Source organism: Elephas maximus, chromosome 6 (genome assembly GCF_024166365.1).
Source record: "Elephas maximus indicus isolate mEleMax1 chromosome 6, mEleMax1 primary haplotype, whole genome shotgun sequence".
NCBI classification, from domain to species: Eukaryota; Metazoa; Chordata; class Mammalia; order Proboscidea; family Elephantidae; genus Elephas; species Elephas maximus.
In genome coordinates, this window is record NC_064824.1 from 44,810,621 (window position 1) to 44,836,486 (window position 25,866).

The window sequence follows — 25,866 nt, forward strand, 5'->3', positions numbered from 1 at the left end:
ACCAAATACTGGTGGCAATCACCAGGATCTGGGAAGGGGCCAGGAAGGATTTTTCCCTACAGCCTTCAGAGGGAGCATGATTTTACAGACATCTTTATTTTGACCTCCAGAGCTGTGGGAGAACAAATTTCTGTTGTGTTAAGCCACTCAGTTCATGGTCCTTTGTTAGGGTAGCCATAGGAAACAAATCCACCACCCAATAAAGTAGCCCAGGTTAATTTAAGGGACAGACGTGTTAGCCATTTCAACTATGCAACAACAAAAAAACTGCACCCAGCAAGAACTCTTCTTAAAAGCTGAATCCACTTTTCATATAGTTAGCTGTCTTTCTAACAAGTAACAGCTCCTGAATCAAAGCTATCATTTAAATATTTAAAGATTTCTTTTTTCTTTATTTACTTGTATTTTCATAAAGTTTATTTATTATTTAAATAAGATTGTCAGACAGCAGATAAAAACACAGGACATTCAGTTAAATTTGAATTTCAGATAAACAATGAGTAATTTTTTACTCTAAGTTATGTCCCATGCAGTTATTTGGAACATACTCGTACTAGAAACTCTCTGCTTCACATTAACCACGGTCCAGGTGCTTTGGCTGAGCAGAAGAGCCTAACAATCCTCACCCTTCATTCTCTTACTAGGTAGGACACCCAAATCTCCAGTAGCTCCTTTTTTTTTTAAATTATATTTTTGACATATAAAAACACAACAAAGAATAATGAATACTCATGACCACTTTCCCAGCTTAAGAAATAAAACTTTAGAGATGAAGCCCCTCCCTTCTCTGACTGGATTCTCTACTCTCTCCATACAACCTTGTATATGGTGCTATTACCAGGTATGTATTTATACTTCTGTTTCATATGTATGTACTATTAGATAATATGTTGTTGTTAGGTACCATCAAGTTGCTTCTGACTCATAGAGACCCTAAAGGACAGAGGAGAACTGCCCCATACAGTTTCCAAGGAGCTGCTGGTGGATTTAAACTGCCAAACTTTTGGTTACCAGCCGAGCTCTTAACCATACACCACCAGGGCTCCCCTAGATAACATAGCATAATTTTTAAATACCATATACTTTTGCAACTCTCTTCACTGAACATCTATTATGAAAATATATCCATATTGATGTTGATTCCAGTTTATTCATCTTTTTCTATTGTATTGCTTTGTACATACCCACGACTTAATTACTCATTCTCTTGCTGATAGACATGTCATTTCCCTTTAAACAAGACTGCAAAAAGCAATCTTGACATGTCTTCTTGTGCATCTGAGTTTCTCTAGTCACCTCATTTAACAGACTGCTCTCTAAGGTGCCTATATTTACACTCCCAGCAGCATTTTTTTTTTTCATAGAAACCAAAGTTTATTAGTGGTTATCAGGGGCGAATGGGAGCAGGGAAGGCGGATTTATTGCTTAATAGACACTGAATTCTGTTAAGGGTGGTGAAAAATTTGGAAACAGTGATAATGGTTGTACAACATGGTGAACAGAATTAAGGTCACTGAATGATACACAAAAATGGCTGAAATGCAAATGTTTCATTATATATATTTTACCACACACACACACACACATTTTTCAAGACACTATCACAGGTTACGTCTGAATCCAGAAAGGCTTTTCTTCTGTTTATACAACTGTGTGTAAAACACTGTTTTAGTAGGCATTTTATCTATCTGTTGAATGAATATAAAAATAGCTACACATACACAGTGCTCACCATGGGCCGGAACTAAACTTTAAAAAAAAAAAAAAAAACTCTTTAGGGGCATCAAAAACCAAAACCAAACCAGTTGCCATTGAGTCGATTCTGACTCACGGCCATCCCATCTGTATCAGAGTAGAACTGTACTCTACAGGGTATTCGATGGCCAATTTTTTGGAAGTAGATCACTAAGCCTTTCTTCTGAGAGCAATAAATTTTAACAGCCACAAACACCACTGTCATCAGACATATCCTTTGACACCTACTGGACTGGCAGAAAAAAAAGTTTAATTGTGGCGTTAATCTGCATTTTCCTGGATTCTGGAGAGGCTGAACATCTTTTTATATTATAGGCCATGTGGGATTCTATTTTGGTGGATTGCCTGCTCATATTTTTAGCTCCTTCCTTTACTAATTGTCTTTGTCATACTGTAGAAGCTGTTTATGTATTATGGATAGTGTTGACAATTACATGCATTACACATATCCTCCTCCAATCAGTCTTCATTTTTCTGAGGTGTCTTTTGGTGTTCAGACATTAAAAAACTCTACGTAATTAAGTTTATCCATCTTTTCTTTGTGATTTGTATGTCTTGTTTAACAAATCTTTCCCTATTCCACCCAAGATTACCTAGGTCATGTGCTATTCAATAAATGGTAGCTGTTATTATTATTATTGAAACTGACCAAATAGAAATTACTGAGACCAAAACTATTTTCTTCTTGAAAGGTATTTTCCACAAGGCAGTATCAGACTAATAGCAAATCTCTTAGTGAAGGAAATTCTTCAATTTTCAGAAAAATTAAGTGCCTCTTGATTATGATATTCTTTAAGCTTAAAATGTAATTATTTGATGAAAAACCATGACCAAGTGAGATTTACTCCAGGTATGCAAGGCAGGTTCAACATCTAAAAAGCAATCAATGTAATCCACTGTAACAACAGTTTAAAGATTAAAAAAGTGTATGATCATATCAATGATACAGACTAAGCATTTGACAAAAATCCAACATCAATTCATGATACACTCTCAGCAAGTTAGGAAAAGAGAACTACGTCAACTTAGTAACAAGTACGCATAAAAAAATTCAATAGCTAATATCATATTTAACAATGAAAGACTGAATGCTTTCTCCCTGAGATCAGGAATATGGCAATGATGTTCACTACTTCTTTTCAACACAATGCTGGAACTTCTAGCCATTACAATATAAGGTAAGAAAAAGAAAACAAGGTATACAGATTGGAAAGAAAGAAAGAAAACTGTCTCTATCTGCAGATGAGATTGTGTACACAGGAAATGGCAAGGAAATCTATTAAAAAAAGCTCCTAGCACTAATAAGCGAGTTCAGCAAAGTCAAAGAATACAATTTCAACACAAAAATCAATCACATTTCTATATAATAACAGTGAAGATGCAGAAACTGAAATTAAAAGCAAAATACTATTTAAAATTGCTCCAAAGGAAATGAAATACTTAGATATAAGTTTAAAACATGTATAGGATTTGTGTGGTAAATTTACAAAATGCTGATGAAAATATATCAAAGGTGACCTAAATAAAAGGAGAAATGTACCACATTCATGGACTGGAAGACTCACCGTAATAAAGACGTTCATTCTCTCCAAATTTATCTATAGGTTTAATGCAATTTCTATCAAAATATAATTGTCAGGTGAAAGAGAGTGATAAAAATAACGCTAGTACAAACCAGTAGCATGTGTAATGACCGTAGGTTTTTGCTGACATTGAAATGCTTCTGCAGTACTTCTCGTATGCTTCTATCTTCTGAGAGACACTAAAGGAAAAAAAAAAAAACGGAATTAAGGAACAATGCAGTTTAAAACCTAAATATCTTCTGCCTCACTGATTCATGCACCATTAATTCCATATGATATTTCTTCATTATTTAAACAGGTGCTGGTTTTACTTGTAGAAGACTAAAATCAAAGTTCCAGTCTATTTTTTTCTTATCCCTTTACATTATTTCAAACACATTGTTACTCCAAAATTTTAGTCTAAAAATGGAAATTATACATACTAATGGGTGAAGAAAACGCAGCACAAAATACAACAGAGAACGAAAGTTACTGTACCTGGGGAAACAAGGTGACGTACAGAAAATGAAAGTTACTACATCTGGGGAAACAAAGTGACATACAGAGAATGAAAGTTACTACATCTGGGGAAACAAGGGGACATACAGACAATGAAAGTTACTACACCTGGGGAAACAAGGTGACGTACAGAGAATGAAAGTTACTACGCCTGGGGAAACAAGGTGACGTACAGAGAATGAAAGTTACTACATCTGGGGAAACAAGGTGACATACAGAGAATGAAAGTTACTACATCTGGGGAAACAGGGTGACGTACAGAGAATGAAAGTTACTACATCTGGGGAAACAAGGTGACGTACAGAGAATGCAAGTTACTACACCTGGGGAAACAAGGTGACGTACAGAGAACGAAAGTTACTACACCTGGGGAAACTAGGTGACGTACAGAGAATGCAAGTTACTACACCTGGGGAAACAAGGTGACGTACAGAGAATGAAAGTTACTACACCTGGGGAAACAAGGGGACGTACAGAGAATGAAAGTTACTACACCTGAGGAAACAAGGTGACGTACAGAGAATGAAAGTTACTACACCTGGGGAAACAAGGTGACATACAGAGAATTAAAGTTACTACACCTGGGGCAACAAGGTAACGTACAGAGAATGAAAGTTACTACATCTGGGGAAACAAGGTGACGTACAGAGAATGAAAGTTACTACATCTGGGGAAACAAGGTGACATACAGAGAATGAAAGTTACTACACCTGGGGAAACAAGGTGACGTACAGAGAATAAAAGTTACTACATCTGGGGAAACAAGGTGACGTACAGAGAATGCAAGTTACTACACCTGGGGAAACAAGGTGACGTACAGAGAATGCAAGTTACTGTACCTGGGGAAACAAGGTAACGTACAAAGAATGCAGCATAAACAATATAAGAAGATTGTGGCATATTGAGAGTAGTCATGTACCCCTGAGTTTCAGTTCTTGAAAAAGGGATTGTATGTAGAGACAAACGCAAAAGAAGCTAACGGGACACAACTGCGACTGTTCATACAAGAGACAAAGAGGGCCTCAATTAATATAGCAATGCAGAGAATTAAGATATTTATAGAAGAGACAGTTGATGAAGAATTAACTGGTGGGAGGAGGGAAAGAGAGGGTTCGAGGGGGGGAAGGAAAAAAAAAACAAACAAACTCAAAGATGACATCACGAGGGATAGAAAGTCCCAGGAAGAGTCAAGTGTGAGATACGGCCAAGAAGTGAAACTTGGATTATCAACATCTAAGAAGCAGACAGAAAAACAGCAACAAAGTAGGAGACTGAGAAAGATACTGAAGACTAGAAAAGAATCAGTGATCTAGAAACCAAAGTAAAGGAAAATTCAAGGAAATGGTGATCAACAATGTAAGCTACTTTGTAAAATTAAATTAAGATATATTTTGAGAAGAGGCTAAGGCTTTGGAAATTAGGAGATCAATAGGGCCCTCTGAGAAAGCAGTGCCTGAAGGAACCAAGTAACTGTGGTGAATTAGGATTAAATGGAAGGTGAGAACAGCTGGCATTGAAGAGTAGATAACGAGAGAGTATGCTGAAGGCCAGCAGAGCCAAGAAATTGTTTTTAGGATGAAGACTAACTTAATTTTCCAAAAAATCATCTGTAAGAAATAAGAACTTTTCCTTGTTGCGGGAAAAAAAAAAATAAGGAAAACAACACAAAACTGAGCGTTTCTTATTTTCTAGAGCTAGATCTGTGTATCTCCACTTCTTCCACTATACCTAAACCCAGTGCTGTCGAGTTGATTCTGACTCATAGCGACCCTATGGGAAGATCTACTATAGGAAGATCCACTATAAGACGATCCATATTCAAGAATTGAAATAAAGTTTCATGCTCTCAGTAAATAAAAAATTAGGATTCCTACTCCCTTGCTATTGTCTTAGTCTTCTCTTTCTATCTAAAGGGTTTTCTGTAACTATACATGCCTTTTCATCATAAACAGAGCCAAATACATCTTTTGAAATTAGGCAGGAAGAACATAAAATAATGCCAGTAACATAATGAAAACCTTTGGAAAACTGAAAAAAAAAAAAAAACAACCCAAAACTTAGCTTTTCCATAGTTTTCAATATGGAATAAGTTTAAGAAATAGGTGGCTAAACACCACAGATAAACTGGCTCCTGTACCTTTTTTTTAGTACCTTTGACTCTTATCAAGTCACTTATAAAGCAGATGTTGTAAAATCAGAGCACCTAGGAAAACTAAGCAAGATAACCTGGGACAAAATAATTGATGAGACAATTTTTCTGTTAAGAATTCAATTTTTTAAAAAACAGTATCTGCCTTTCTTTTGCATATTGATGCTTCAATAGGTTAATCTTCTACACTCTGCCTTCCTGCTTACCTCTATAATTTTGGTGATCTGACTGCAACTCCCCTTCTTTCTGAAAGCTATCACATTCTTGCTTCCATAATTACTTAATCTGCTCAAAAACAAAACAAAATAAAACAGAAAACCTCTAAAAAATCTGGAGGTGAGTCATTAAAAAAAAAAAAGCTGGCTAACTCCTCTCATTACATTTTTAATTCCACCTTGATTCAAACACTATAAATGATTTAAACATAAGACTATTAATAAGCAGTGACTGGATGCCTATTAAGTTCAATGAACTAGGATAGTCAGTGAAGATAATAGATCCTGGATTTTGAAACATCACTGAATTTCGTATCATTTTAAATTTAGAGCTCTCTTACAGTTTGCTAAAGAAATGACATAAAGGAAATAAGAGAGGGACTGACATTATTCCTTACAGAAATATGGACGATTCCTAGAAATGAAGCAGCCCTCCCCTTTTATTTAGGGAAGCTGATAGGTTTCTTTGCACTGATCAGCACATGAGTTTTGAGTAGCAGCTGCAGAAGAAAGTTCTTGTTGTGTATAGTCTGCTTGGCCAGTGCTCTTTTCACAGATTCTAAGCAGAATGTTACAGGACTATACAGTACCTCAAGATTCATGTTCCAAGGATTACTCAGTGGCAGCAGTATATTTACTAGCTCTTCTAGTGAGTTCCTGCTAACCCTTTTTGCCTTCTCTTAACTACGTAGGGAACTGAAGACAGTAAGTAAACCTTCCTTGAATCTACACATAGTAATGAGGGTTTCCTTTGAAGAGAATTAGCTAAGATCCTCTTTTCAGATGGTTGTTTCAGAGATTCTCTTATACTACCAAGCTGAGATCAAGAGACCTAATTCATTTGGGATAAGGCTAAAACAAATGTTTGAGTTAGGCAGAATGTCCAAGTTCAACCCTATCCTAAGGATCCTTTTTCTCCCTGGAGGATGTGCAATATTTTTTCGATGAGATTCCGTAGGTGACCTCTTATCTATACCATTGCTTTTGGTTTAACCTTGCACTAAAACGACTTGCTGGATGGTCAGCACTGACAGAAAAGATAGCTCCTTCAATGCAGCCTCCCCCCACAACCACGGCATCTGGCCATGGTGCTGACATATTTTTCAAGTGAAGCTCATTTATTAGCACACCAAAGGGAGGTGGCACAAGATGACTTGGAAAAAGAAAATATCAGAACTAAGAGATATAAACTCCAGTGGTGCTAGTTTTACCGTATGCAACAGAAATGCAAGGCTATTAAGATAATGATAGGATGGTGAACACATTCATTCCCACCACTTAACCCTAAATTTGGGATATAGGATCTATAAAAATAGACCAGAAAACTAGGGGTAGCCATCTTACTCCCACATGGTTACAATTTTCTGAGTCATCCAAAGTCATTCTTCACCAGTAACTCCTTTCATCACATACCCGCTCAGAGACATTCAAAATGCAACGTAACTGGGAAGGAAGGAAAGGCAGTACACCCTGGGCTATATAGTCATCTTAGGAAAAATTAGAGCAGGGATGGAAATAATAAAAGCCTGGGGAGGCAGGGCCAAGATGGCGGACTAGGTAGACGCTACCTCGGATCCCTCTTGCAACAAAGACTTGGAAAAACAAGTGAATTGATCACGTACATAACAATCTACGAACCCCGAACAACAAACACAGATTTAGAGACGGAAAACGAACAAATACGGGGAAGCAGCGACTGTTTTCGGAGCCTAGAGCCAGCGTCCCAGTCAGGTAACCTTGGTGCCGGGCTTCTGGGCCCAGGGGAGCTGAACTCAAAAATCTTCTGATGGCGCAAACAAGGGGCACAGCCCTACCCCCCTGAACTGAACCCAGGAGGGGGCCCAGCCAATCCGCGCAGGAGGCGTGTCGACGCGGCTGGTGGGACGAGAAGTCCCTGGGAGGCAGTGACTGGTTTTGGAGCCGGGAGTCCAGCGTCCCACCCGGGGAACCTTGGCGCCGGGCTTTTGCTTGGGCGCTGTCACGGCGCAAGCACGGGGCACAGCCCTACTCCCCTGAACTAACCCCGGGAGGGGGCCGAGCAGTTCCGCAGCGGCAGCGCAGCGACGCGGCTGGCAGGATGAGAAGTCCCCGGGAGGCAGCGACTGATTTTGGAGCCGGGAGTGCAGTGTCCCAGCAGGGGAACCTTGACGCTGGGCTTTGGACTGGCAGCGGAGGATCTGACCGCGGCCTTCAGCTGGCCACACCCCCGGGGGCAATCTCCACACAGCCAGTACACGTAGGCGACACGCCCCTCGGGAATCTCAGATAAAATAGTTATTCTAAGAAAGACAAGCAACTTTGGCTATATTCCGAGGTACTACTCTCCTACCTCTCTGAACCCTCCCCCACCCTTCCCACGCGGCTTCATTAACATTGGAATTTCCTGAGCCAGAGGGAGAACGGCTCCAGCTCCGCAGCGGCTTTGCCTCCCCCCCCTTTTTTTTTGGTCTTTTCCTAACCCATTCTTCCGGCCTGAGAGAAGGAACCACAAAAAACCCAGGGACCAAAAATCCATCCCTAATTGGACTAAAAACACAGAACCAGCTACAGCCAAGCATGTATGATCCAAATCTCGGACTTTCATCCTTACAGGGAACAAGGTGGCGGTTATAATCCAAAGGCAGTTCTGATAGGGATCTGACTGCATTTTTTTTTAGCGGATTTTCTGGAAAAACAAGTTTCCCAGGTCTGATAACTCTGCTTATTCAACAGAGCCCTAACTGACCCACAACAGGGAACTGAGGGCTGAAGCTCCCCCCAGACCACCTAGCCTCTTGCCTTAGGGGTCTAAGGAGGGTGACACCTACCAATCAGTAGAGGTACTTGCATTGGGGGCCTAAGGTACAGCTGCAGTGCCCTCCCACCAAGGTGCTATAGGAATAGAGACACACCCACCTCACTGACACTTGGGGGAAGCCTGTCAGTATCCTGCACCCCCTGGAGGGTGAACCCCAGCTGCTAATAGAATCTGGTGCACACAACTATCACCACTACTTCTCAAGGTGGATAGGTGTTAGGGTGCAGCACACACTTCATGACCCAAAATCAGATTCTACTCAAGAATAGTGAATAGACTCAGGCATATATATCTGGCAACAGCCCAAACCAGCTGGTAATAGGTCATAAGTAAGTCAAGGGCTACAACAAACAAGACAGCACAATCTAGTAGCCCATCCACGTGTACTGAAAGAAAACAAGACTCAGTGAGCAATTATAGATTATATATATGTATTTTTTTTTATATCTTAGTGATGGCTCAGAGACAGCAGTCGATATCAAACCACATAAAGAAGCAGACCATGACAGCTCCTACAACCCCCCCAAACAAAAGAACCAAAATCTTTCCCAAATGAAGATATAATCCTCGAATTATCAGATACAGAATATAAAAAACTAATTTACAGAATGCTTCAAGACATCAGAAACGAAATAAGGCAAACTGCAGAAAAAGCCAAGGAACACACTGATAAAACAGCTGAAGAACTCAAAAAGATTATTCAAGAACATAGTGGAAAAATTAGTAAGTTGCAAGAATCCATAGAGAGACAGCATGTAGAAATCCAAAAGATTAACAATAAAATTACAGAATTAGACAACGCAATAGGAAGTCAGAGGAGCAGACTCGAGCAATTAGAATGCAGACTGGGAATTCTGGAGGACCAGGGAATTAACACCAACGTAGCTGAAAAAAAATCAGATAAAAGAATTAAAAAAAATGAAGAAACCCTAAGAATCATGTGGGACTCTATCAAGAAGGATAACTTGCGTGTGATTGGAGTCCCAGAACAGGGAGGGAGGACAGAAAACACAGAGAAAATAGTTGAAGATCTGCTCACAGAAACCTTCCCTGACATCATGAAAGACTAAAGGATATCTATCCAAGATGCTCATCGAACCCCATTTAAGATTGATCCAAAAAGAAAAACACCAAGACATATTATCATCAAACTTGCCAAAACCAAAGACAAAGAGAAAATTTTAAAAGCAGCCAGGGAGAAAAGAAAGGTCTCCTTTAAGGGAGAATCAATAAGAGTAAGTTCAGACTACTCAGCAGAAACTGTGCAGGCAAGAAGGGAATGGGATGACATATACAGAGCACTGAAGGAGAAAAACTGCCAGCCAAGGATGATATATCCAGCAAAACTCTCTGAAATATGAAGGCGAAATTAAGATATTTACAGATAAACACAAGTTTAGAGAATTTGCAAAAACCAAACCAAAGCTACAAGAAATACTAAAGGATATTGTTTGGTCAGAAAACCAATAATATCAGATACCAGCACAACACAAGGTCACAAAACAGAACATCCTGATATCAACTCAAATAGGGAAATCACAAAAACAAATTAAGATTAAAAAAAAAAAAAAATGCTCATAACAGGGAATCCTTGAAGTCAATATGTAAAAGATCACAATAATCAAAAAGAGTGACTAAATACAGCTGGCATAGAACTGCCATATGGAGAGTGATACAAGGCAATATAGAACAATACAAGTTAGGTTTTTACTTAGAAAAACAGGGGTAAACATTAAGGTAACCACAAAGAGGTATAACAACTCCATAACTCAAGATAAAGCCAAGAAAAACGTAATGACTCAACAAACATAAAGTCAAACACTACAAAAATGAGGATCTCACAATTTACTAAGAAAAACGTCTCAGCACAAAAAAGTATGTGGAAAAATGAAATTGTCAACAACACACATAAAAAGGCATCAAAATGACAACACTAAACACTTATTTATCTATAATTACGCTGAATGTAAATGGACCAAATGCACCAAGTTACACTTAAAGTAAATGGACTAAATGCACCAATAAAGAGACAGAGAGTCTCAGACTGGATAAAGAAACACGATCCGTCTATATGCTGCCTACAAGAGACACACCTTAGACTTAGAGACACAAACAAACTAAAACTCAAAGGATGGGAAAAAATATATCAAGCAAACAATAAGCAAAAAAGAAGAGGAGCAGCAATATTAATTTCTGACAAAATAGACTTTAGACTTAAATCCACCACAAAGGATAAAGAAGGACACTACATAATGATAAAAGGGACAATTGATCAGGAAGACATAACCATATTAAATATTTATGCACCCAATGACAGGGCTGCAAGATACATAAATCAAATTTTAACAGAACTGAAAAGTGAGATAGACACCTCCACAATTATAGTAGGAGACTTCAACACACCACTTTCGGAGAAGGACAGGACATCCGGTAAGAAGCTCAGTAGAGACACGGAAGACCTACTTACAACAATCAACCAACTTGACCTCATTGACTTATACAGAACTCTCCACCCAACTGCTGCAAAGTATACTTTTTTTTCTAGTGCACATGGAACATTCTCTAGAATAGACCACATATTAGGTCATAAAACAAACCTTTGCAGAGTCCAAAACATTGAAATATTACAAAGCATCTTCTCAGACCACAAGGCAATAAAACTAGAAGTCAATAACAGAAAAACTAGGGAAAAGAAATCAAATACTTGGAAACTGAACAATACCCTCTTGAAAAAAGACTGGGTTATAGAAGACATCAAGGAGGGAATAAGGAAATTCATAGAATGCAACGAGAATGAAAATACTTCCTATCAAAACCTCTGGGACACAGCAAAAGCAGTGCTCAGAGGCCAATTTATATCGATAAATGCACACATACAAAACGAAGAAAGAGCCAAAATCAGAGAACTGTCCCTACAACTTGAACAAACAGAAAGTGAGCAACAAAAGAATCCATCAGGCACCAGAAGAAAACAAATAATAAAAATTAGAGCTGAACTAAATGAATTAGAGAACAGAAAAACAATTGAAAGAATTAACAAAGCCAAAAGCTGGTTCTTTGAAAAAATTAACAAAATTGATAAACCACTGGCTAGACTGACTAAAGGAATACAGGAAAGGAAACAAATAACCCGAATAAGAAACGAGAAGGGCCACATCACAACAGACCCAAATGAAATTAAAGGAATCATATCAGATTATTATGAAAAATTGTACTCTAACAAATTTGCAAACCTAGAAGAAATGGATGAATTCCTGGAAAAACACTACCTACCTAAACTAAGACAATCAGAAGTAGAACAACAAAACAGACCCATGACAAAAAAAGAGATTGAAATGGTAATCAAAAAACTCCCAACAAAAAAAAGCCCTGGCCCGGACGGCTTCACTGCAGAGTTCTACCAAATTTTCAGAGAAGAGTTCACATCACTACTACTGAAGGTATTTCAAAGCATAGAAAATGACGGAATACTACCCAACTCATTCTATGAAGCCACCATCTCCCTGATACCAAAACCAGGTAAAGACATCACAAAAAAAGAAAATTATAGACCTATATCCCTCATGAACATAGATGCAAAAATCCTCAACAAAATTCTAACCAATAGAATTCAACAACATATCAAAAAAATAATTCACCACGATCAAGTGGGATTTATACCAGGTATGCAAGGCTGGTTTAATATCAGAAAAACCATTAATGTAATCCACCACATAAATAAAACAAAAGACAAAAACCACATGATCTTATCAATTGATGCAGAAAAGGCATTTGACAAAGTCCAACACTCATTCATGATAAAAACTCTCACCAAAATAGGAATTGAAGGAAAATTCTTCAACATAATAAAGGGCATCTATGCAAAGCCAACAGCCAACATCACTCTAAATGGGGAGAACCTGAAAGCATTTCCCCTGAGAACGGGAACCAGACAAGGATACCCTTTATCACCGCTCTTATTGAACATCGTGCTAGAAGTCCTAGCCAGGGCAATTAGGCTAGACAAAGAAATAAAGGGCATCCGGATTGGCAAGGAGGAAGTCAAATTATCTCTATTTGCAGATGACATGATCTTATACACAGAAAACCCTAAGGAATCCTCCAGAAAACTACTGAAACTAATAGAAGAGTTTGGCAGAGTCTCAGGTTATAAGATAAACATACAAAAATCACTTGGATTCCTCTACATCAACAAAAAGAACATCGAAGAGGAAATCACCAAATCAATACCATTCACAGTAGCCCCCAAGAAGATAAAATACTTAGGAATAAATCTTACCAAGGATGTAAAAGACCTATACAAAGAAAACTACAAAGCTCTACTACAAGAAATTCAAAAGGACATACTTAAGTGGAAAAACATACCTTGCTCATGGATAGGAAGACTTAACATAGTAAAAATGTCTATTCTACCAAAAGCCATCTATACATACAATGCACTTCCGCTCCAAATTCCAATGTCATTTTTTAAGGTGATAGAGAAACAAATCACCAACTTCATATGGAAGAGAAAGAAGCCTCGGATAAGCAAAGCATTACTGAAAAAGAAGAAGAAAGTGGGAGGCCTCACTCTACCTGATTTCAGAACCTATTATACAGCCACAGTAGTCAAAACAGCCTGGTATTGTTACAACAACAGGCACATAGACCAGTGGAACAGAATTGAGATCCCAGATATAAATCCATCCACATATGAGCAGCTGATATTTGACAAAGGCCCAGTGTCAGTTAATTGGGGAAAAGATAGTCTTTTTAACAAATGGTGCTGGCATAACTGGATATCCATTTGCAAAAAAATGAAACAGGACCCATACCTCACACCAAGCACAAAAACTAACTCCAAGTGGATCAAAGACCTAAACATAAAGACTAAAACAATAAAGATCATGGAAGAAAAAATAGGGACAACCTTAGAAGCCCTAATACAAGGCATAAACAGAATACAAAACATTACCAAAAATGACGAAGAGAAACCCGATAACTGGGAGCTCCTAAAAATCAAACACCTATGCTCATCTAAAGACTTCACCAAAAGACCACCTACAGACTGGGAAAGAATTTTCAGCTATGACATCTCCGACCAGCGCCTGATCTCTAAAATCTATATGATTCTGTCAAAACTCAACCACAAAAAGACAAACAACCCAATCAAGAAGTGGGCAAAGGATATGAACACACACTTCACTAAAGAAGATATTCAGGCAGCTAACAGATACATGAGAAAATGCTCTCGATCATTAGCCATTAGAGAAATGCAAATTAAAACTACGATGAGATTCCATCTCACTCCAACAAGGCTGGCATTAATCCAAAAAACACAAAATAATAAATGCTGGAGAGGCTGTGGAGAGATTGGAACTCTTATACACTGCTGGTGGGAATGTAAAATGGTACAACCACTTTGGAAATCTATCTGGCGTTATCTTAAACAGTTAGAAATAGAACTACCATACAACCCAGAAATCCCACTCCTCAGAATATTCCCTAGAGAAACAAGAGCCTTCACACAAACAGATATATGCACACCCATGTTTATTGCAGCTCTGTTTACAACAGCAAAAAGCTGGATGCAACCAAGGTGTCCATCAATGGATGAATGGGTAAATAAATTGTGGTATACTCACACAATGGAATACTACGCATCGATAAAGAACAGTGACGAATCTGTGAAACATTTCATAACATGGAGGAACCTGGAAGGCATTATGCTGAGCAAAATCAGTCAGAGGCAAAAGGACAAATATTGTATAAGACCACTATTATAAGATCTTGAGAAATAGTATAAACTGAGAAGAACACATACTTTTGTGGTTACGAGGCGGGGAGGGAGGGAGGGAGGGAGGGAGAGGGTTTTTTACTGATTAATTAGCAGATAAGAACTGCTTTAGCTGAAGGGAAGGACAACACTCAATACAAGGAAGGTCAGCTCAATTGGACTGGACCAAAAGCAAAGAAGTTTCCGGGATAAAATGAATGCTTCAAAGGTCAGAGGAGCAAGGGCAGGGGTTTGGGAACCATGGTTTAAGGGGACTTCTAAGTCAATTGGCAAAATAATTCTATTATGAAAACATTCTGCATCCCACTTTCAAATGTGGCGTCTGGGGTCTTAAATGCTAACAAGCGGCCATCTAAGATGCATCAATTGGTCTCAACCCACCTGGAGCAAAGGAGAATGAAGAACACCAAGGTCACACAACAACTAAGAGCCCAAGAGAAAGAAAGGGCCACATGAACCAGAGACCTACATCATCCTGAGACCAGAAGAACTAGTTGGTGCCCGGCCACAATCGATGACTGCCCTGACAGGGAGCACAATAGAGAACCCCTGAGGGAGCAGGAGATCAGTGGCATGCAGACCCTAAATTCTCATAAAAAGACCATACTTAATGGTCTGACTGAGACTAGAGGAATCCCGGCGGTCATGGTACCCAAACCTTCTGTTGGCACAGGACAGGAACCATCCCCGAAGACAACTCATCAGACATGAAAGGGACTGGACAGTGGGTAGGAGAGAGATGCTGAAGAGTGAGCTAATTATATCAGGTGGACACTTGAGACTGTGTTGGCATCTCCTGTCCGGAGGGGGGATGGGAGGATAGAGAGAGTTGGAAGCTGGCAAAATTGTCACGAAAGGAGAGACTGGAAGGACTGACTCATTAGGGGGAGAGCAAGTGGGAGTACGGAGTAAGATGTATATAAACTTATATGTGACAGACTGACTTGATTTGTAAATGTTCACTTGAAGCTCAATAAAAGTTAAAAAAAAAAAAAAAGCCTGGGGAGAGTTAAAATTTAAACACTATAAAAGGCTGCTCTCAATTTCTAAACAGGCAGAAAAACTCAATGTTGGAACATGACATTCAGTTCAGGAGTTGTTGAAGGTGAATGTCTGCAAGTCACTGGAAAATGGACTCAGAAACTAAGCACATGGTTCTCATTTTAGATCTACGTAAGAAGAAACAACTTGGGAGCATGTCATGGATTTCAGTTGGGTCCCCCCCCAAAATATGTGTCAACTCAGTTAGGCCATGATTCCCTGTCCTCTATTTTGTGATTTTAATTTTCCTATGTGTTCTAAATCCTAATCTCTGCCTGTGGTTAATAAGGCAAGATTAGATTATGTTAAAAGAGGATTAGGGTGGGACTGTAACACTAAGGTCACATCCCTGATCCAATGTAAAGGTAGTTTCCCTGCAGTGTGGCCTGCATCACCTTTTATCTTACAAGAGATAAAAGGAAAGGGAAGTGAGCAGAGTGGGGAACCTTATATTGCCGAGAAAGCAGTGCTAGAAGCAGAGCACATCCTTTCGAGCAGAGGTTCTTGAGAAGAGAAGCTCCTGGAACAAGGGATGATTGATGACAGGAACCTTCCTCCAGAACCCACATAGAGAGAAAGGCTTCAACTGGAGCTGACACCCTGAATTTGGACTTCTAGCCTACTAGACTGTGAGAAAATAAATTTCTCTTTGTTAAAAGCATCTACTTGTGGTATTTCTAATATAGCAGCACTAGCTGACTAAGACACAGCACCAGCTATAAAGAAAACATTCATATGGAATGGAATCCTACCATTAGATATAGTATCAAATAAAACTTGCCTGAGCTAACTGAAATATCGGAGTCCTGGGCAAGAGTAATTTGGGGAGGTGGCTGGAAGGGAGAATCTACATAGAAATACTATGGAACAGTAGGAGAAGTTTAAACTCAGTCACTTATACAATGATGTACAGTTAAAGTAGGAAGAACTATAGGGAATTATCAATCAAAACAAAGTGAAAACACAAAACAGAGTAACATGTGAGGTTTTCACTCTATGTAAAGACAATAACAAACTTAATATGTATATAAGGTCTGAAATACCATACACCAAATAATTACTCTGTAGTAAAAGGAGGGAGATAGGCATGAATATAAGGGAAATTTCCACTTTTTACCATGTATTATTTTGCACTGATTAATTCTATTTAATGAACTTCAGTGATTTTAAAAAAAGGCAAGAATGGAATGTGTCAGAATTAAGTGTTTTAATGTGCACACTGTATCTTTATAATAAAAAAAAAGAAACCTTTTTAAGAGCAAAATAAATGCAATTCTCACATTCAATTTTGTATCTTTAAGATTTTATACAAAAAACAAAAAACCAAACCCAGTGCCATTGAGTCGATTCCAAATCTATCATTATTCCTTTAACAGAAAACAATCTTTTTTTGAGAACCGGTGAACAGACTCTGCAACCCTAATCTAATTATTCAGAGAGCTAATCACCCTCACTTATTAGTACTTAATATATAGACTAGTTTTTTTCCAGTTCTTCCAAGACCAAGTTGGTTTGCGTGGAAACCAAATTTGTGAAAGATTCTACCAACGGGATCTTTTCAGGTAACATTGTTTTTGAATTATGTGGTTACACACACATACACTCACTCACTACCAACCCCCCTACCTCCCACTTGAAACTTCTTGTCAGCATAAGATAAATTGATGCTACTATGCTGAGCTGATATAACAACAGCTTGAACAAATCAGGCTGTTGAGCTTAACTGCATATAAATTTACAGAATCCACAGATTTAGTAAATCTTTACAACACCTTGTGGTCATGTAATTGTATGTAACACCCCTGAGATAGGACTGGCCAATGCAGATCATACAACTGGAAGTGCAACACCCCAGGCTGCTTCTTAATAGGCCCAGCAAGATCAAAGCTGAAGGTTGTTTATAAGAATAGAGAAAAAAAAAAAAAAAAATGATAGGGATGAGCCACTAAACTAGTATATTATTAAATTTGTAAAATACAAAAAGCAAATTATTACAGAAATTAACAAAATCATCCAAAATATAAACCAAAAATTAAAAAATACAAAAATTTCATTACAGTTAAATGTAAATGACACTACTGATATAAGTTCCAAAGCCTAGCTGTGAAGTTGAGAGAAATTGAAGAGAGATGACATTTCAAATGTCTTTACACACACATGCACGCACACAATTTGCATTATTACAGTTTTATGACACAGTAACATTAGAAGCTTGCTGAAAATTTTAATTGCTTTCAAATGGTATAGCAAGACACATAAATTACATTAACATTATTGTCTTTGTTCCAAGCTACCTGAATATTCTCATTCCACTTCTCAGCAAAAAGCTTGTCTGGAAATTCTGCAGGCAGAGATAATTGTTCTTTAAATATTTTAAGATACTGTGGAAACCCAAATGAATTCATTAAGTGTATCTGCCGGTGGGAAAATCGTGACTTCACTCTTTTTTCTAAGAGTTCCAAAATATCCTTAAAAACAAATAGAAACTCCTATAAGATGCATGTTATAAAACATTATCCCAGCATTAGAAAATAAGTATTTTAACTATCACCTATAATAAGTTAATGCTTATTCTATAATACATAGTTTAGCATTCAAAAAAAAAAACAACCTCGAAACAAGAAGAACTAGATGGTGCCCAGCTACTACTACTGAATGTTCTGATCAGGGCAGATAACACATGGATTCTGACAGAAAGGGAGAAAAATTCAGAATGGGACTTCAAATTCTTAAAGAATCTGGACTTACAGGACCTGTTGAGGCTGGAGGATTCCCTGAGACTATTTCCTTGAGTTACTCTTTAACCTTTGAATGGAAAATATTCCCTTTAATCAACTTTAAACCAAGTAACAGTTTAGCTGAAAAAGTAAAGACTGTCACCTTAAGTATTTCATTCTTTTAAAAAAATTATAAAATGGACAACGGCTATTCTAAATCAAGCAAGAAGGCTGAGTGGCAGGGAGTTTAAGTCAATGGGAGTGAAACAACTAGAAGAGAAATAATGAAAATACTGATATAATGTGAAGCATGTATCCAATGTTACTGATTATTATGTCTAGAAAGTACTGAACAGGAGTAGGTTTTGCTCTGTATATTTTCACCAAAAATACGATATTAAAAAAAAAAATTTATGCAAACTACTTTAAATAAACTTATTCTAGCCATTTGTAGGCCTTGCAATGCCACATCTTTTTCCTACTATGTTATTCTCAGCTAATCTGTAACATTCTAAGACTTGGAGTAATTGCTGAAAGTTTTGTGACTAGTCAATATACAGCACGACCTGCAAAGGCTGGAACCTGTGTAAGGAATAAACCTGTCAGAGAAGGAAAACACAAATATTTTCCACTAAAATGAGCAACAGAAAAGTTGTAAGACTGTACCGTGTCAACGGCTGAAAATTCACGAGACCTGGAAAAACAAGGCAGTGCCATGGAGTTCCAGCTCTTACAGGTTTCACTTTAGATCAAGAGTTTCAATAAGTAATTTCATACATACTAAGAAAAACTTATATAAAAAAATAATAAAATGCAGTAGTACTTATCATATTCATGAAAATTTAAACATCTTCATTGTTTTACGTAACAAAGCCTAAAAACTAAGCATATATGTAATGGGGCAAAGTTCATTCATAAATTTAAGATTAGGACCTCTGGGCAGAAGGAACCAACTACACAAGAGGAAGCTGGCAGGAACTCGGCACAGAACAGGCGAGTTTTTTTTGTTTTTTTGTTTTTAATAGATAACAGAACATTTGCCAATTCAACATTTTTCATGTGTACAGTTCAGTCACACCAATTACATCAAGCATGTTGTACAAACATCTCCCCTATTCGTTGCCAAATTTTCCTTCACCCTAAATAAAAACTCACTGTTTCCTAAACTATGACACGCCCTTACCCCTTCTCTCCCACCCCTGGAAACCATTATTACACTTATTATTATTTTTTTTTTTACTGCACTTTAGATGAAGGTTTACAGAACTAGTTTCTCATTATAGTACACATACTGTTTTATGATATTGGTTAAGAGCACCAAGACATGCCAACACTCTCCTTACTTGACCTTGGGTTCCCTATCATCAGCTTTCCTGTTCTCTTCTGCCTTCTAGTCCTTGGCCCTGGGCTGTTGTGCTCCTTTAGTCTCATTTTGTTTTATGGGCCTAATTCTTGGCTGAAGAGTGAACCTTGGGAGTGACTTCATTACTGAGTGAAAAGGGTGTCTGGGGGGCATACTCTTGGGGTTTCTCCAGTCTCTGTCGGGCCAGTAAGTCTGGTCTTTTTTTGTGAGCGAGAATTTTGGTCTACATTTTTCTGTGTCTAGGACCCTCTACTGTGATCCCTGTCAGCGAGGTTGGTGGTGGTAGCCAGATACCATCTAGTTCTTCTGGGCTCATGCTGGTGGAAGCCGTGGTGGGTGTGGTCCATTAGTCCGTTGGACTAACCTTTCCCTTGTGTCTTCAGTTTTCTTCATTCTCCCTTCCTCCCGAAGGGCTGAGACCAGTGGAGTATTTTAGATGGCTACTCACAGGCTTTTAAGACCCCAGATGTTACTCACCAAAGCAGAATGTAGAACATTTTCCGTATAAACTATGTTATGCCAATTGGGCTAGATGTTTCCCAAGACCAGGGTCCTCCCAGCCCTCAGCCCAGTAATTCAGATCCTCAGTGAGTTTGGATGTGTCTGTGGAGCTTCCATGACCTTGCCTTGTACAAGTTGTGCCGGCTTCCCCAGTATTGTGTACTGTCTTACCGTTCACCAAAGTTACCACTTATCTATTTTTTATTTAGTGTTTTTCCTTCCCCACTCCTTCCCTCCCTCGTAACAATCAAAGAGAAGTTTCTTTTTATGTATAAACCTTTTCATAAGTTTTTACAGTAATGGTCTCATACAATATCTTTTTGTGATTGACTTACTTCACTCAGCATAATGCCCTCCAGATTCATCCATGTTGTGAGATGCTTCATAAGTTCATCACTGCTCTTTATCATTGCGTAGTACTCCATTGTGTGTACGTACCATAGTCTGATTATCCATCTGTTGATGGGCATCTATGTTATTTCCATCCTTTTGCTATTGTGCAATGCTGCAATGAACATGGTTGTGCATATGTCTATTCGTGTGACAGCTCTTATTTCTCTAGGATATTTTCCTAAGAGTGGGATTGCTGAATCATATGCTATTTCTATTTCTAGCTTTCTAAGGAAGCACCATATTGTTTTCCAAAATGGTTATACCATTTTGCATTCCCACCAGCAGTGCATTAGAGTTCCAATCTCGCTGCAGCCTCTCCAACATTTGTTATTTTGTTATTATTTTTTTTTTTTCTAATTTGTGCCAGTAATGCTGGGGTGAGATGGTATCTCATTGTGGTTTTGGTTTGCATTTCTCTAATGGCTAGTGATCACGAACATTTCCTCATGAATGTCTTTTTTGGTGAAGTGTTTGTTCATTTCCTTTGCCCAGTTTTTAACTGGATTATTAATTGGATTATTCATCTTTTTGTTGTAGAGGTGTTAGATTTTCCTGTACATTTTAGAGATTAGACCTGTGATGGATTTGTCACGGTCAAAAAAATTCTTCCCAGTCCGCAGTTCTCTTTTTAATGTTTTGGTGAAGTCTTCTGATGAGCATTAAGTGTTTAATTTTTAGAAGATCCCAGTTATCTAGCTTATCTTCTGGAGTTTGTGTGTTGTTAGTTATGGTTTGCATCCTGTTAATGCCGTGTATTACAGTCTCTAGCATTGATTCTATTCTTTCTTCTATGATCTTTATAGTTTTTGGTTTTATATTTAGGTCTTTGATCCATTTTGAATTAGTTTTTGTGTATGGTGTGAGATATGGCTCCTGCTTCATTTTTTTGCAGATAAGACATCCAGTTTTGCCAGCACCATTTGTTAAAAATTTGTCTTTTTCCCATTTGATGGACTTTGGGCCCTTGTCAAAGATCAGGTGACTATATGTGGATGGATTTACATATGGGTTCTTGATTCTGCCCCATTGGTCAACATGCCTGTTGTTGAACTAGTACCAGGCAGTTTTGAGTACTGTACCTGTATAGCAGCTTCTGCAGTCTGGTAGTGCAAGCACTTCTACTTTATTCTTCTTCTTCAAGACTGCTTTACTTACCCGGGGTCTCTTCCCTTTCCATATAAAGTTAATAATTAATTTCCATCTCTTTAAAGAATGTTGTTGATATCTGGATTGGGACTGCACTATATTTGTAAACCGCTTTAGGTAGAATTCTCATTTTCACAATGTTGAGTCTACCTACTCATGAGTATGGTATGTTTTTCCATTTATGTAGATCTCTTGATTTCTTGCAGTAGTGTTTTCTAGTTTCCTTTGTATAGGTCTTTTACATCCCTGGGTAGATTCGTTCCTAAGTATTTTATTTTTTTATGGGCTATTATAAAATGGTATTGTTTTCCTGATTTCCATTTCATCACTCTTTATTGGTGTATAGGAATCCAACTGATTTTTGTGTGTTTATCTTGTATCCTGCTAGTCTGCTGAATCTATTTCAGTTGCTTTCTTGTGGATTTTCTTTTAGGTTTTCTACATATAGTATCATATGATACGAAAACAGGGGCAGTTTTACTTCTTCATTACCAATTTGGATGCCCTTTATTCCTTTTTTTGCCTTACTGCTCTAGCTAGGACTTTCGACAGAATATTGAACAGGAGTGGTGATAAAGAGCATTCTTGTCTTTTTCCTGTTCTCAAGTGGAATGTTTTCAGCCTCTCTCCATTAGGAATAATGATATGATGTTGGCTGGTGGTTTTGTATATAAAAAAAAAAAAAAATGTCCTTTATTATGCTGAAGAATTTCCCTTCTATACCTATTTTATCGAGAGTTATTATCAGGAATGGGTGTTAGACTTTGTTAAATGCCTTTTCTGCATTGATTGGGATGATCATGAGATTCTTTTATGTGGTGGATTACACAGATTTTCTAATGCTGAATCATTCTTGCATACCTGGTATGAATCCTACTTCGTTGTGGTGTATTATTTCTTTGATATAATGCTGATTTCTATGGGCCAGAATTTTTTTTTGAGAATTTTTCCACCTATATTTGTGAGAGATATTGGTCTGTAGTTTTCTTTTTCTGTGGTGTCTTTGCCTGGTTTTGGTATCAGGGTTATGCTGGCTTCACAGAATGAATTTGGAAGTCTCTCTTCGTTTTTCATGTTCTGAAACAGTTTGAGAAGCATAGGTGTAAGCTCTTCTCTGATTATTTGGTACAATTCTGCAGTGAAGCCATCTGGGCCAAGGCCTTTTTTTGGTTGGGAGTTTTTAAAAACTACCTTTTCAATCTCTTCTATTGTTATGGGTCTGTTCAGATTCTCAACCTCATTTTCTGTTAGTCTGGTTAGGTAGTGTGTTTCTAGGAATTCGTCCACTTCCTCTAGGTTTTCAAATTTGTTATAGTTTTTAATAATACTGTTATGATCCCTTTTACTTCATTTGGGTCTGTTGTAATGTCCCCCTTTCATTTCTTATTTGGGTTATGTGCATCTTCTCCTGTTCTTCTTTAGTCAATTTGGCCATTGGTTTGTCGATTTCATCGATGCTTTCAAAGAACCTTTGGTTTTGTTGATTCTTTCTACTGGTTTTCTATTCTCTATTTCATTTATTTCTGCTCTAGTCTTTGTTATTTCTTTCCTTCTGGTGGCCATATGCTTCTTTTGCTGTTCTCTATTTGTTCAAGTTGTATAGCTAATGTTTTGATTTTGTCCCTTTCTTTTTCCATGTGTGCATCTATTGCTATATATTGACCTCTGAGCACTGCCTTTGCTGTCTCCCAAAGGTTTTGGCAGTTTTCATTCTCATTTGATTCTAGGAATTTGATTCCATCTTTGATTTCTTCTATTACCCAGTGGTTTCTAAGCAGGGTGTTATTCAGATTCCACGTAATTGATTTGTTTCCCTAGCTCTTTCTTGTTGTTAATTTCTACTTTGATGGCATTGTGATCAGAGAAGATACCTTGTATTATCTCATTGTTTTCGATTTTGTTGAGGGTTGCTTTGTGGCCTAAAATGTGGTCTATTCTGGAGAACATTCCATGTGCGCTGGAAAAGAATGTATACTTTCTTTGGGTGTATATGTCTGTGATTTCAAGTAGGCTGACTGTGTCCTCTAGATCTTCTGTACTTTTGCTGAGTTTCTCTGTAGATGTTCTGTCCTTTACTGAGAGTGGTTTGTTGCAGTCTCCTACTATTATTGTGGAACTCTCAATTTTTCTTTTCAGTGCCGTTAGAGTTTATGTATTCTGGAGCCCTGTCACTAGGTGCGTAGATATTTATTACGGTTATATCTTCGTGACGGATTGCCCCTTTAATCATTATATAGTACCCTTCTTTGTCTTTTATGGTGGATTTTGTTTTAAAGTCTATTTTATCTGAGATTAACACTGCCGCTCCTATTCTTTTTTGGTAGATGTTTGTGTGATATATTTTTTTTCCATCCTTTGATTTTTAATAAATGTCTTTGCTTCTAAGGTGTGTCTCTTGTAGACAGCATATTGATGGATACTGTTTTTTAATCCATTCTGTCACTCTCTTTATGGGTGCACTTAGGCCATTTATGTTCAGTGTAATTATTGATAGGTGTGAGTTTATTGCTGTCATTTTGCAGTACTTTTTTTTTTTTTTTTTTTTTGTGGTGCTGACGTTTTCTTTGGTCTTCTTCCTCCCCTGTGCCGAATTCCTTTTGTTTGTGGATTTTTAAAAAAATTTCTTCTGTTTTTGTAGCTTTTGTTTTTGCTGAGACTTCATGTTTTTCTTCTTTATTTTGATGAGTAGGTTTGTTGAATTTTGTTGTTGGTTACCTTGAAATTTAGCCTTATCTTCCTAGGTTTGAATGAGTCTATTATTACTTGGAATCACCTTACCTTCCTCTCTATTAGAAAGTTCTATACCTACACCTTTTATTTCCTCTTTTGTTGTTCTAAAGTTGTTGTCATTTAAAGATTAACCTCTCTGATCCTCTGTTGTGAATCTTTTGGTTTTGAACAGTCCCTGAGAGTTCATTTCCTAGGCTGGTATCTGGCTGGTATGATCTTGCATCCTAGATTCAAGCTGTTGTCTGATATTTGTTCTCAAACTGAAGGACTCCCTTTAATAATTCTCCTAAGTTTGGTTTTTACATATTTCCTTAATTTCTGTTTATCTGGAAATGTCCTAATTTCACCTTGATATTTCAACAAGAGTTTTGCAGGATATATTATTCTTGGTAGGCAATTTTTTCTTTCAAGGTTTTATATATGTCATTCCATTGTCTTCCTGCCAAGTAGTCAGAGTTTAGTCTTTTTGTTTCCTCTCTGTACGTGACTTTTAGTTTTTCTTGAGCTCCTCTCAGGATTCTTTCTTTGTCTTTGGTTTTAGCGAGTGTGATTATGATATGCCTTGGTGACTTTCTTTTGGGGTCTATCTTATATGGGGTTTGGTCAGCTTCTTGGATGGTCAGCTTTTCATCTTTCATGATATTAGGGAAGTTTTCTGTCAGTAATTCTTCAGTGATCCTCTCTGTCTTTTCTGTTTTCTCCCCCTGTTCTGGAACTCTGATCACTTGTAAGTTTTTGCTTTTGGTTGTATCCCACATAATTTTCAGGGTTTCTTCATTTTTCTTCATTCTTTTTTCTGATTTTTCCTCAAAGTGGTATCCAAGTATTTGTCTTCTATTTCACTAATCCTGCCTTTTATTGTTTCAAACCTGCTCCTCAGACCTTCTATGACAAAGTCCATTTCTAAAATCTTGTTACGTTTTGGATTTCTAATTGTTGTTTTTGTATGATTTCTAGTTGGGAATTTATTTTGACATTTTGTTCCTGTATTATTTTCCTGAATTCTTCCACTGTTGTGTATGCATTTTCCATGAATTTTTCTGCCTTTTTGGTGAATTTGTCTATTTTTTCCTCATTTTTGTCTGCTTTCTGCTCCAACTCCTGGATAGCTACAAATATTAGAGATTTGAACTCCCTATCAGGTAGTTCCAGTGCCTTTTCTTCTACTGGAAAGTCATCTGGTATTTTATTTTGGACACCTA

At 37.7% G+C, this 25,866-nt stretch overlaps 1 protein-coding gene across 3 annotated transcripts in view; it reads right to left on the reverse strand.

The window, feature by feature from the left end:
- The window catches only part of ORC4 (origin recognition complex subunit 4), a 116,658-nt gene that overhangs the window by 10,422 nt on the left and 80,370 nt on the right, over positions 1–25,866 (reverse strand). For 2 of the 3 annotated variants that reach the window (XM_049887155.1, XM_049887154.1), the window contains exons 9-10: positions 18,109–18,282; positions 3,431–3,517 (exon numbers count right to left, since the gene is read on the reverse strand). In XM_049887155.1, coding sequence (XP_049743112.1) covers positions 3,431–3,517; positions 18,109–18,282 — 261 coding nt within the window. The remainder of the gene's footprint in view (positions 1–3,430; positions 3,518–18,108; positions 18,283–25,866) is intronic. The other variant, XM_049887156.1, reaches the window with a different exon arrangement.